This window comes from Ciconia boyciana, chromosome 15, assembly GCF_034638445.1.
Source record: "Ciconia boyciana chromosome 15, ASM3463844v1, whole genome shotgun sequence".
In the NCBI taxonomy this organism is placed as follows: Eukaryota; Metazoa; Chordata; class Aves; order Ciconiiformes; family Ciconiidae; genus Ciconia; species Ciconia boyciana.
The window spans coordinates 10,300,424-10,312,757 of NC_132948.1; the positions used below are offsets into that span (position 1 = coordinate 10,300,424).

General features: G+C 36.4%; 1 protein-coding gene across 1 annotated transcript in view; it reads left to right on the forward strand.

The window, feature by feature from the left end:
* DNAH10 (dynein axonemal heavy chain 10) overlaps nucleotides 1-12,334 on the forward strand; it is a 58,229-nt gene that overhangs the window by 6,370 nt on the left and 39,525 nt on the right. Inside the window, exons 8-23 of the mRNA XM_072880497.1 lie at nucleotides 511-741; nucleotides 1,388-1,578; nucleotides 2,052-2,250; nucleotides 3,009-3,203; nucleotides 3,835-4,005; nucleotides 4,755-4,931; nucleotides 5,278-5,400; nucleotides 6,104-6,273; nucleotides 7,005-7,156; nucleotides 7,566-7,730; nucleotides 8,411-8,618; nucleotides 9,520-9,676; nucleotides 10,539-11,015; nucleotides 11,474-11,632; nucleotides 11,966-12,082; nucleotides 12,155-12,257. Coding sequence (XP_072736598.1) covers nucleotides 511-741; nucleotides 1,388-1,578; nucleotides 2,052-2,250; nucleotides 3,009-3,203; nucleotides 3,835-4,005; nucleotides 4,755-4,931; nucleotides 5,278-5,400; nucleotides 6,104-6,273; nucleotides 7,005-7,156; nucleotides 7,566-7,730; nucleotides 8,411-8,618; nucleotides 9,520-9,676; nucleotides 10,539-11,015; nucleotides 11,474-11,632; nucleotides 11,966-12,082; nucleotides 12,155-12,257 — 2,995 coding nt within the window. The remainder of the gene's footprint in view (nucleotides 1-510; nucleotides 742-1,387; nucleotides 1,579-2,051; nucleotides 2,251-3,008; nucleotides 3,204-3,834; nucleotides 4,006-4,754; nucleotides 4,932-5,277; nucleotides 5,401-6,103; nucleotides 6,274-7,004; nucleotides 7,157-7,565; nucleotides 7,731-8,410; nucleotides 8,619-9,519; nucleotides 9,677-10,538; nucleotides 11,016-11,473; nucleotides 11,633-11,965; nucleotides 12,083-12,154; nucleotides 12,258-12,334) is intronic.

The following is a 12,334-nucleotide window of genomic DNA, read 5'->3' on the forward strand; positions in this document are numbered from 1 at the left end:
ATGCATAGTCCGTAAGGTCAGCAGAATACTAAATAGGCAAATCACTCCTAGAAACACTAAAGAGCCATGAAATATTAAAAGCTGCAGTGATGATTTTTTTTAAATAGACGACTATATTTTTGCTTGAAAAAAGTCATCTCTCTCAAACAAAAAAAATTCCAATTGTAAGGTTCTGATTCTGCAAACACTTACACATATGACTAATACCATTAAACATACTGAGGGATTTCATGTCTATAAAGTCACTTGTGCATAAGCTTTTGCAAGCATGGACTCTCCAGCTCCAATGCAGGGATATACTCCCCACGACCAGTTCCCTTCAGCGTGTGTAAAACTCTCTTGATTTCAAGGATCTTCTTCTGTCTGGGTTTTTTGCATGGTTGAATCATACCAGGTTTTTCTCAGCATACAGCATATTGAAAAGAAGGAACAAATATAGTCCTAGTTATAGGTTTTCACTCTCGCATAACAGTAATTTAGAATTTTTATTTTATTCCACATTACTTGTAGGGTAATGGTCCACTTGCAGAAGTTGACCTCTGGCGTGAAAGAAATGATATTTTAAGTGCTCTTACTGAACAGACAAAGCTTCCAGATGTGCAAAAAGTCTTGGAAATACTACAGGAAGCTGAATCTGAGCATATTGGAGATTTACAGATAGTCTTAAGTGACCTCAGGAAACATCATGTGGAAGCTCTAGATAATGCTAAGTTTCTTTCAACTCTCGAACGCCATTTGAAGGTATGTATCCTTAAGAAAACTTTGTAAAGTTTTAACTGTGGTTACCTGAATTTGGTTTCTTTGTTGATGTAATCACCTCTTGTTTATTTTTTACTTTTTATCAGCAATAAAGATACACTCTAGCTTTTTTATATTTAATAAAAAAAAGTCTTGCTTATTTTGTTTGAGTTACAGTTGTTCTAATATTTGAAAGCAGAAGCCCAGAGCTGTGAACAGCTTGGTTTGTAAATCACAGCCTTGGGAGAATTTGATAGCATAGCTGAGTACGGGAGAACAAAGATTTCTCTACTCCATTTTTGAGGTAACTTCTATCACTGATTATGGCTGATGTCTCAATTTTTAAGTTTTATTGAAGATCATGCAAATAGAATTGAGCCAAAACCAGTCTTGGGACATCTTTTACAGAGAAGAGAATATTAACGAGACAGGACCTGAAAAGCATTTGGAGCAATAGATGCAGATTTGCACATTCTTAACCATGTGTGTTACTTAGGCACCAGGGTGTTTCCTTGACTGGGTTATTTATTTAATAATGTCACAGACTTTCTTAACTTCAGGTATCTATAGAATACATATTGGTTTATTGAATATGTATCTGTATATTTTCATGACATCTTATTCACAATATTTATAATAAATTTAATAGAATTTAACATATGGCACCGGGTTTAATGTTGTCTTGGATACAATTCCTTCACTGATGAATGCCCTGAGAATGGTATGGATTATCTCACGGCATTACAATAAGGATGAACGGATGGTACCCCTCATGGAACGAATTGCATGGGAAATTTCAACAAGAGTGTACAAAGCTGTGGATTTACACACACTGTTTAAGTAAGTACTGGATTCCTGTTTAACTAGACTATTTATTAAAAGCTTTGCTTGTTTTACATGAAGTGCCGTAGATAACACTTTCATCAAATAGGTTTCAGCGTTTTTCACTATCTGAAGTTATATTAGAAGGTCAATTAAAAGTCAATTTATTTTGTAATTTTCATAAATTACTGGATCAGCCCTGAAGAAATAGGTGCTTGTCCTCTTTTGTCTCGAAAGGACATAAATCAATAAAACCAATAGAATTATAGTGGTAAAAAAGTGGCATAAATATCATCAAAATTAGTCCTGAAATAGTATCTCCTTTCAAAATCAGTCACATTGAAAATTAAGACCTCACAGTTCTAAGTTTTGACTAGATCTTGTATAATTAGAAGCTGCTAAACCAAGGTTTATTAATCCAGTTGAGATATAATTTTCTATCTGTAGTCTTTCTATCTATAGTATCTTAACTGTTTTGATTTGATTAATAGAGAAGATAGAGCTGCTGCAAAAAAGAAAATAGCAGAAGCCAAAAGCACTCTTGAACAATGGAAGAAATGTTATTTTGCTGTTTGTGCCCAAATTGAAGCATCAGGAAGAGAGCAACACTGGGAATTTGACCGAAAACGTTTATTTGAGAAAACAGATTATATGACTTCAGTCTGTCAAGATCTGTATGATATTTTGCAGGTAGTAATATAGACAATAAATAAAGGGATTGTGTGATCAGTGTCTTATTCTGTAGAGGAGATTATTTTGTATTGTAGTTGTTGAAATGTTAACAGCCTTTATTTTTGTGAGTGGTTTTGCGTTTAAGACCTGAGCAGTGCCTTTGATTCCAGCAAAGCTGCACTTAACACTTGAGACGAAATAACTCTTCTCAAGGTACTGGCTGAGGAAAGATTTTACTGTGTACGTTGCTGTTGTCAACATACAGACTTGTAACAACTGTTTCACAGATTCGCAGTTTTCATGGGTTGCTATCTTAATGATACAGTTTTAGATAAAATAACCATTTAAGTATACTATAATATAAAATTTGACCATATAAGAATCAATGTATCAGTTGCAGGGTAACATATGAATGGAGAGATGCTATGTTTAGGCTAATTTAAGTCAGAATAACTAGCATTATTAATGGTCCATGAGTGGTCAGATGCTATAGACTGTCTATGTAAAAACTGCGTATGTGAAAACTGGAATAAAAAGGAGTAATAACTGAGTATTACCTGTTTTAACAACTGAAGTGTTGGGCCTGTAGAGTGGTTTTTTCCATAAAGCTAGTTAGTGTCTTGTATAGAAATATATGAAATGTAAATCACAGTACGAATTGATCATCTCTGAGCTGTTTTTATTTTTTAAAGGAAATAATATCAGAAAGATGTGTTAAATGGCAGAAAAACCCCATTAAAAATAAAGCGTTCTGGTATGTTCTTTTGAATTAACAGATCATTGAAGAGTTTTACAATATATTTGGTCCTGAACTGAAAGCTGTCACAGGGGATCCAAAGCGTGTTGATGATCTGCTGGGAGGAGTAAATGGACTAACTAGTCCTATGGAAGAACTGACTTTTGACCCTTTTAGCGTCAAAAGTGCACATGACTGGAAATTAATTATGGAAGAATTTAAAGAAAAAGTTTCAGTAAGTACCACATACTGTGATCCCCCCACCATTACTTCATATATACAGATTCCTTCTTGAATATCAACATTTTCATTTAAAGAAAATGTAAGTTTGCAAAAGAAAAGAATATATGAATAAATACGTAAATGAAAATGTGAGGAATTTGACCAATTTTTTAAGTCAATATTCTGTTTCCAAGTTGTTTTTGTTGATAGTTTCACTTTATCTTGAAAATGGTGAAGAACACTTTTTGTTCCTTGGCAGAATCACTACAGCATGAACAGAGGCTACATATGACCTCCCCGTACTCATGTGCTGACATGTCTCAATCATGTCCTACAAAGAAGTAAAAGTTCCTTTTCTGGATTCATTCAGTCCTTCACCCCTCAGCTAGAGAATACCCACAAAGTACAAATTGTTACAATGTTTTTTGTGATTTATATACCTGCCCAGCAGACACATTAATTAACATTAATTTCCTGCAGCATACTGGAAAGCCATCAGTCTGTAAGCAATTTATAAGACAAAGAATAGTAAAAATATGCTTGACCACTATTATAAAAAAGTATTTTCATTTTGCCTTCCTTTCTTGGTTCTGCAAGGTGAATCTCTAAGTGGTAGGATTTCTTGGCCTCCTTCCTTTGTTTAGGTTATTGAAGAAGAGACCAAAAACTTTATTGATGAATCTTTTAAGACCCTTCGATCAGCAGAAGCTGCGTTTGACATGCTGTTAAACTTCAAACGCATCCGCTCTCGTGAAACCCTTAATAAGCAGATGATGATGAAGTTCAGTGATGTTTTGGACCAATACTGTAAAGAGGTATTTAATTTAAGGATTTCTTATGTAGTACATGAAGCTCTTTACCTAGTGAAAATCATCAATCTGTGTATATGTCTAAATACCTGTATAGTGTCATTTACTATCTGAAAGACTGGCAGGTTTTACAAGATAAACATAGTAATTGCTCCTACTTTTTTGGAGCCTATTGGAGAAATAGTATGGTTAATTTGCTGAAATGGATGTGCATATCTGTATATGCGTGGCACTGTATGGGAACTGAAAGATGTTTGCATGGACTCTGAATGCAATGTGGCTATTGTGGCTATTCCTCTACCTGGCGAACAGCAGTTCAACAGTAGTCCTTCCTGAGAAAATACATCTTTCGTACCCTACAGCTTTCTTGTGATGGACAACAAGTTCATGGTATGACCAAGAGGTGTCAGAGATCAACTGTGAAGACAGAAATAATTTCTGACATGTTGAAGCCTGTATGTTGGAAACCTTTTCATGTCATAGCATTTTTCTTGATATTTCAAAGAACATTGAGTTTAACGATGAAATGTAATCTTGCAGAAAACGCTGCTGCAATAGCAGTTCCCCAGGTTATAGAAAGGAAGACATTCTCTGTAATGCAATTAATACAAAAAAGAGATGTATGAAAAAAAAAGAATTGTTTTTATCCTGCTGCTGGAATTAGCTTCAGAGCTTGTGCTGTGTACCAGGTTGGATACTGACTGTGGACAAGCAAGTGGAGAAATGATTTTTTGCAATATTTTATTCTCTTCTAGGTTGAAAATGTTAAGCAAATCTTTGTTCAGAACCTCAAGGATCCACCTTTGTACAAGAATCAACCTCCAGTGGCTGGAGCAATATACTGGTCCCGATCCCTTTTCTATCGGATCAAACACACTGTTATTCGATTTCAAGAAGTAGAGGAGTTGCTTGCTAGTGAACGTGGAAAGGAAGTATGTTAGTTCTTTTGATATTTAATGAAGGAAGAAATACTTTCTTCATACCCTTCTTCTGAAGATGTGAAAGTGCTCTTATGTGAGGTGAAGTTCCAAGAATGTCTTTGCACACAGCAAGCCATGTTAGACGTGAAAAGCTGATTGACACCTTCCCACTGTTTCCCAGAGAGACAGTGACAGAATCAATGACAGAATTCAAGAGCCTGAATTCTCCATCGCCTGCATTACTTACAAGGCATTACTTGCCCTCTCATCTAATAAAAATTAGAAAACACATTAAGACAGGTTAGTTGAACATTTCTCATGGTCTTTAAAATGAGTTATACAGAATTTTCCTTTCTAGGTAAAACAAATGTATCTCCAAGTGGCTAAGAGGATGAAAGAGTATGAAGATCAAAAATACAATCAGTGGAGAGATGGGACAGAACAGATACTCCCACTGTTATTGAAAAATACTCTGCTGACTGTCATCACTGGTGGGGCTGCAACCCATGTTAATCCAGAGACTTCTGAGCAGGTGAGATATAGGAAGATAGTATACCAGACTTCTCTATGGGGAAGAACTGAAAGCTATCTAATGATCAGTGAGATTTTTCTAAGAGTAATATTTTAAACACAGTTTTTGAAAGGAACATTTCAAAAGTTCTGAGCTCAGAATTGTTTGTGGTCCTTTATAAGACATAGTTGCTGAATGACCTGGCAAATGGATGAATGTTGTTTCTCTATGTGTTCTTCTGTGCTGTAATTCCTGTTAATTTTGGGGTTTTGGTGCAACTTCTTTGGGATGTTACAACAAAACTTGGGACTGAAGTTAGGTAGAGATAGGTTCCCAGCAGAGATCACGCAGAATCCTGTTCTAACTAAACTTTTGTCTGACTATGAAGTTCCACTGGGATTTCTGTTTTAACTGGTTGCAGCAGTATGTAAACAGAGGTGATTTGGTTTGTTTCTTGTAATCAGCTTTCACTGAAGAAGTAGTTGTGTATGATTTCCAGAACTAGAATTCTGAGGTTGCTATTGAATTTTAAAGGCATTTCCACAAGCTCTGAATGTCAGCCATTCTGACTTTTACCTACTGCCTTATCAAATGTCTGCAAGAGCTAACCTTTTCCTTGCATTGTAACAGTTTGGTGTTCCTCTCCTTTCTGCTGCTCTTTCTTGTGTTGTAGAGCTCTGTAACAGAGGAGCCTGTCACCACAAAGAAAAGTGTCCACTTCGTAGTGAATTTTTCTCCCATACTCCAAGAGATTATAATTGAAACAAAGTACATGGAACAACTAGGGTTTCCAGTCCCAGAAATAGCAAGATATGTGGCATTACAGGAAGACAAATATCTTAGGTAAGGCTGTAACAGAATATCTGCTCACATCTGGACTTACAGCAGTGTTTCAAGTGATTTCACTCCAAACCAGAATGGGCCCTGAGTCATCAAATTTTGGAAATATGAGAGCTCTTAGTGACTTTTTTTTAAAGGGTAAAATTACTAATGGCCATGTTGCACTAATGAGCTTTTCTGTGTCACTGTTGGCATTCTTCACCCTGTAGGACTATGTCATACAAATTAACATCTCGTCAAATCTGAGAAAAAAACAAGGACAGTAATTTGTTTTGCAGTGCTGTTAGTGCCGTTTAGATTTCAGCTCACGTGTAAAGTCACTGCCGCTTTCTTCTCTTGCAGCTTTGGATAAGTCACTTTTGCTCAAATTATCACACGCATTTAGCACACAAGTATGCCGATAAAAGCCCTAACTGGGTTTTAAAGTTCACCTGTTGAGTTCATGTACGTGCTTCAAACTGAGGCTGTCTTAAAAACGTTTTCTGAGTTGGGGTAGGAGAGGTTGGTCTAGCTACTATTGGAGCTATATGAAATTTTTCTTTTGTTTTCAATAGGAAATGAATTGCATTTATAATCAATACATATTCAGTGGTTATTTCTGCAAATTTTGCTTTATAGGGAAGTCTGAACAGCATGGTGGAAGCGATCTGCTCTTTGATCTGAGTTCAGAGCTGTATTTCCAGAAAATCCAGATTTTTATGTTTTGTTGTTGTTGTGTTTCTTACACTCGTTAGGTATACAAATGGATTGAAAAATGTGCTGGATCGCTATCACAAATTAATGGGAACACTGAATGAAGCAGAAACCAAACTTCTTGATGACCATATTCAAGAACTCTGGAGAGTATTCAAATCAGGGCACAGAAGACTCACTTGGAACTCCTTAGGTAATGGAGATACTATTTTAACATGGCCTTAGATACTGATTTTCAGCTAAAAAATCTCTTCAATTCTGCACTCTATTTTTTCTGTCATATGACAGCAATGTATCCCTAAATGGGACATCCTATTGCCACAACCAGAGTCAGAATAGTAGGTTAGACAGACTCTGATCCAGGAGGGTGTTTCTTACATTTTTATTATATTTAAAACACTGAGTGGAAATGGATAGAGACCCTTAGATAATAGCTGTAAGGGAGCTAGATGAAGGATTGAGTGAGAAATCATCTAATCGATCTTTCTGCAGAGCATCAGTTCATTCTCAGATATAAAACACATCTGGTTGTGGCAATTTTGCTGCATTGGTGAAATATTTATTAAAAGAAAAAAAACCAAATGGTTGTGATTTATTTCAAGGTATTGGTGACTTTATTGTCCGATGTACACAAGCCATCAGGAAGTTTGAATCACTTGTCCATCAGATTCATAATAATTCTGAAGACATAAACAACAAACTTCTGTTCATAGAATCAACAAATCTCTTTAAGTTTCCACTTTCAAAAAATGGTGATGAACTTCCTAGTAAGTCTTTATATTTTCATTTCCAAGCTCTGTAATGTTTTATTTTGCTCTGTCTGCTACTTTGCATTTTTAGTTGCTAAGATCAATCCTTTTAATTGCTACCAGAACTAGTTACAGTAGTATTTCATGGTGTAATAGAGGAAGCACAAGCAGAGCTTCAGTACCCTAAAGCTGATGGGATCAATGAGAGAAACATAAAGATGAGTATACAAGTAGATCATTTGACTTGTGTCTACCTTGCTTTTGATCACTTTCCCGCTAGCTTTCCTTTGATCTCCTGATCCTTCTTCTATGCAGTAGTGTAGTCTTACAGCTGCAATCTGCTGTCTTCTGGGCTGTCTGAACCGAGCTGGTTTCCTCAGATGAAAATTGCAGTGAGGTGATTGTCTCCCAGGTCTCCCTGTCACTTGAGAGGGTGGGTGATGGATCAAATTTCTTTCAACACTTTGTAAATCTCAAAAAGGTTACTTTCACATCTAGTGGTTGTTATTAAATAATTGAATCCATATCAAATCAGAGGGCTGAAATATTAATAAATTAAGCATTAATAAGTGAAGATATTTTTTATCAATATACAAGATCAATTTCATATTCACAGTTAAAGCCCAGCTAATTATTCCAGTATGCAAGTCTGTTAGGTCTTTTGCAGTTAATAATGCTATTTTTTGTATCTTTTGCAGAAGCGAAAGAATTTTTTGAGTATGTTAAGTGTGAAAGAGCAAAAGATGTGGCACACATGGTTCAAAAGTATACTGCCATTCCACAATTGCTAATAAAAGTGGAAGGACGAGTTGCCAATACGAACAGTGGCAAATCTCCAAAATTAACTTCCTATTATGCATACTGGGAAAATAGGATTTATCAGGTGTTGACACAGTTAATTGTGAAGTAAGTCAATTGTTTGCTTTAATAGATTTTCAGCCTTCCATCTTCAGGTTTTTCTGGATCTTGTGATCAGTATGTATACCGACATACTGTTTGAACACCTCAGTGATTTGCAGTTTGAGACAGGTTTGTATTTGTACTGTTTTTTTCCTGCAAAGAATGGAGAACTGATAACAAGGTACAGGAGAACCCCAAATTTGGAGAAAATGGATATTGGCATGTTGTTAGCAGAAGAGAGAAATAACATACGTTTTCTGCAGTGTGTGTAGTTGCATATCCCTGGTTTATTTTTAAAATCAAGGTTTTGTTTTACTAAAGAATACCATTTTGAGAACTTGATGTCTGGGTGCCAGATGCATCCCTGTAATGCAGGGACACCAGTACAAGAGCAAAGGTTTGTTGGATTTTACTTTACCTGTTCTGCAGCAGTTGGGGCCAAGGAAGTTCCTGTAGCAAGATATTATAAAGGCTTATATTATAAGCAAGATATTATTACAATAGAGCATTGCAGGGTTATAAAAGCTTCCCAGCCATCTCTTCTTCTCATGATCCGTGTCTTTGTAATCTGGTCCATGCTCAGCTGACTTCATTGTGCTTTCTTGGCTGGACTCTTGCAATGGAGTCGACCATAGTCTCAGGGTCCTTTTGCACCAGGGTATCCCCATTCATTCCTTCCAATAGCTTCTTTTAGCTAGTCAAGCTTTTGCATTAAATCAACATTAGTGGGACAATTTTGCTCCAATACACATCAGTGTTTCCAGCTGAAATTGGTGGTAACTGACTTCAGACAGATCTGCTTACATATCTAAGCACTTACCTGATAATTGCGGTCTCTGTTGGGCATTTCCATGGGGGGCAGCAGCTGATTATTACAATCTTTGACATGATTTTTTTCCTTTCCCAGGAATTTGCAGGCTTTTAATGCAGTTGTTCTTGCAAATGTCCCACTGTTCCAAACAGAAGCTATTTTATCTGTTCCCGAGATAATCTTGCAACCTAATGCCGGTGAGATTGACAAAATGACTGCACAATGCATCCGAGACTGTGTTGAAGTCACTAAGGTGATTTCTGATAAAGATTTACTTGTGGTCAGAGTTTGCTTGTGATTATAATGAATTAATATTGCTTTATGTTTGGGCAAGCATAAATGTCAAAAGGAAGATTCATATTGCTTTATCTTGAAATCAAAATATCCAGTACATTGTTCTAATTTTACAGACTGTCATAATTTTACAAACTGATGACAAAGGAAAAAAATTGCCATAAAGCTTCATGCAATTATTACTCAGACAAAATTATTTGTTACTTTTCAGCAGTTTTGTCAGTGTAAGGATATGATTTGGTTTTATAAATCAGCATACATCAGAAGGAAATACTTTTCAGATTGCACTGCAGATGTTGCTTTCTGATAGACGAAATATCTAGCTCGCTGGCAAAGGTGTAGCAATATTTCCCTGCATAAGTATGTTCACATTGAACTGCTTTCCAGAAAAGAAGCCAAATATTGTGGCAGTGTTCCTGCCCTGTGCTGATGGAGAAATGATTCCAGATGTCACCTGAAATGAATAAATTTAGATTTATTAGAATAAGCGTGCTTCCTATGCTCAGATTTGCTGTTCTGCTCCACTGCTGCATCCAGCGTGTTTGATCTAATACCTATTTCTCTGTCATGCTATACTGTTGCTCAGTGTAGATTTTAAAAGCAGACTGAGTAATGCATGGAAAGGTTTTGTTAGCATTAAATTAACTCTTCTCTCAAGTTTATGGGAAAATGTAAGCTCTTTTCTTGCTGTCAGAAAAACAATTGATTTGAGAAATCGTTCACATCATCTCCTACATAGTCTCCTAAATAGTGATGAATGATTTGACTAAAATGACTCTCTACAAAGTAACTGTTTTTCAACCCTGTCTTGAAAACTCTAGCATTTTGTACGATGGATGCATGGCACATGTATTGAATGCCCTCCTCAGCATGTCGAGGAAGATGAAGTTATCACTTTCAGCTTTTACAGTGACGTCTCCCAGAACCCCCTGATAATTGAACAGGCTGTTCTCATCACTCAGAATGTCCACAAACTCTTGGCTTCTCTCAGCAAGTATTTGAACCAATGGAAGAGGTACCACCTGCTGTGGAAATTAGACAAAGGCATAGTCATAGAGAGGTTAGCTGCAGAAAAGCCTGCTTGTATCACCTTTGATGAAGAGTTGCAGTTCTACATGAAGATAGCTCAAGAAGTGACTCAACAGCCCTTGATTAAAGATGAGCAATTTATCAGGCTTCAGCTGGCTACTTTAGCCTACACAGTGCAGGAGAATGCTAGAGGCTGGGTGATTTCACTTGGAAAGTTGCTTAATGAGTCTGCAAGAGAGGAACTCTTCAGTCTTCAGGAGGAAATTCAGGTAGGTGTTTCCAGTTCCTGTTGTCTGATGTAGCTAGCACTGACTAGTAGGTGATGATCTGAACCATGCTCCAAATTGGTTGAAATATCTGGTGTATTCTGGTATGTCATATGTAAAGAGGTGAGCTGTTCCTCTCTGTAGCTGGGAAACAGGAGAGAGTAGTAACATGAAAACCCAGGACTTTCTCACTCCTGTACTGGTGAAAGGTTCATCGTGGTAATTCTAAGTTCCCTTTAAACTGCTGCTTACAACTTCCATTTTGTTGTAGCAAAAACATCCCTTCTGTACTGGGGTTTACTTTTTATTGATTTTTTTTTTGTGTTATCTTTATCACATAGATTAAAAATGAAAATGAATCTGCATGTCATTTACTTGGGTTTTGTGTTTGAATAATAACTATAATTCTGCCTAATTGCTTTGTCAATGTTGCTTCTGGAAATTATTTTTACTTTTTACAGAGCTTATCACAGAGTCTTAAGAGACCTCCAGATTCCCTGGAAGATCTCAAAATTGTCCTTGGCACAATTGCAGAGATCAAAGGCATGTCCTTCAAGGTGGAACTGAAGTATTTGGACATCTGGGAGAGATACCAAACTCTTGCAATGTACAATATTCCAGTAAGTGCATGTTATGCCTTGCCTCATAAAACATTTCAGATTTGAGCTAGGGGCACAAATGCCTCACATGTGAATGAATATTTTCCTTTGAAGACATTTTACAGAATCACAGTATTGTTGAGGTTAGAAGGGATGTCTGGAGATTGTCTAGTCCAAACCCCCTTCTCAAAACAGTATCTCCACTTTAAAATTGACATATTACATGTGTTTAAATCTGATTCAGATCACTTCAATGCTGGTTTTGTGTTTTGCAAATTTATAATGTAAGCACATATTCCTCACTTTCTTGTGACTAATTATTTATTTTGAGAGATGTTACTTGTTTTGTTTTAGGTAGCTAAAGAGGAGCAAGAGATGGCCGACAAGATTAAGGAAAAGTGGGAGACTCTCTTCTTTGAAGCATCAGAAGTTGATCACAACCTTGGAGGCATAAAAAGAACATTCACAAAGGTAATATTTGTAATTAATATTGAAAAATATTAGAAATGGAAAGGAAAACAATTTAAACACTGTTCTCTTTAGATTACACAGCAACAAGTTGAGGACTACAGCAAAGATATAGAAGATTTCTTCCATAAATTCATGACCGAGGGGCCTGGTGCTGTTGGGGATAATCTTGATAAAGGTAAATGGATTAACGTGTGTAAAGTGATGCCTTAAAAATATTAGTCTTCGGACAATTCTTCAAATTTTATGTAAAAC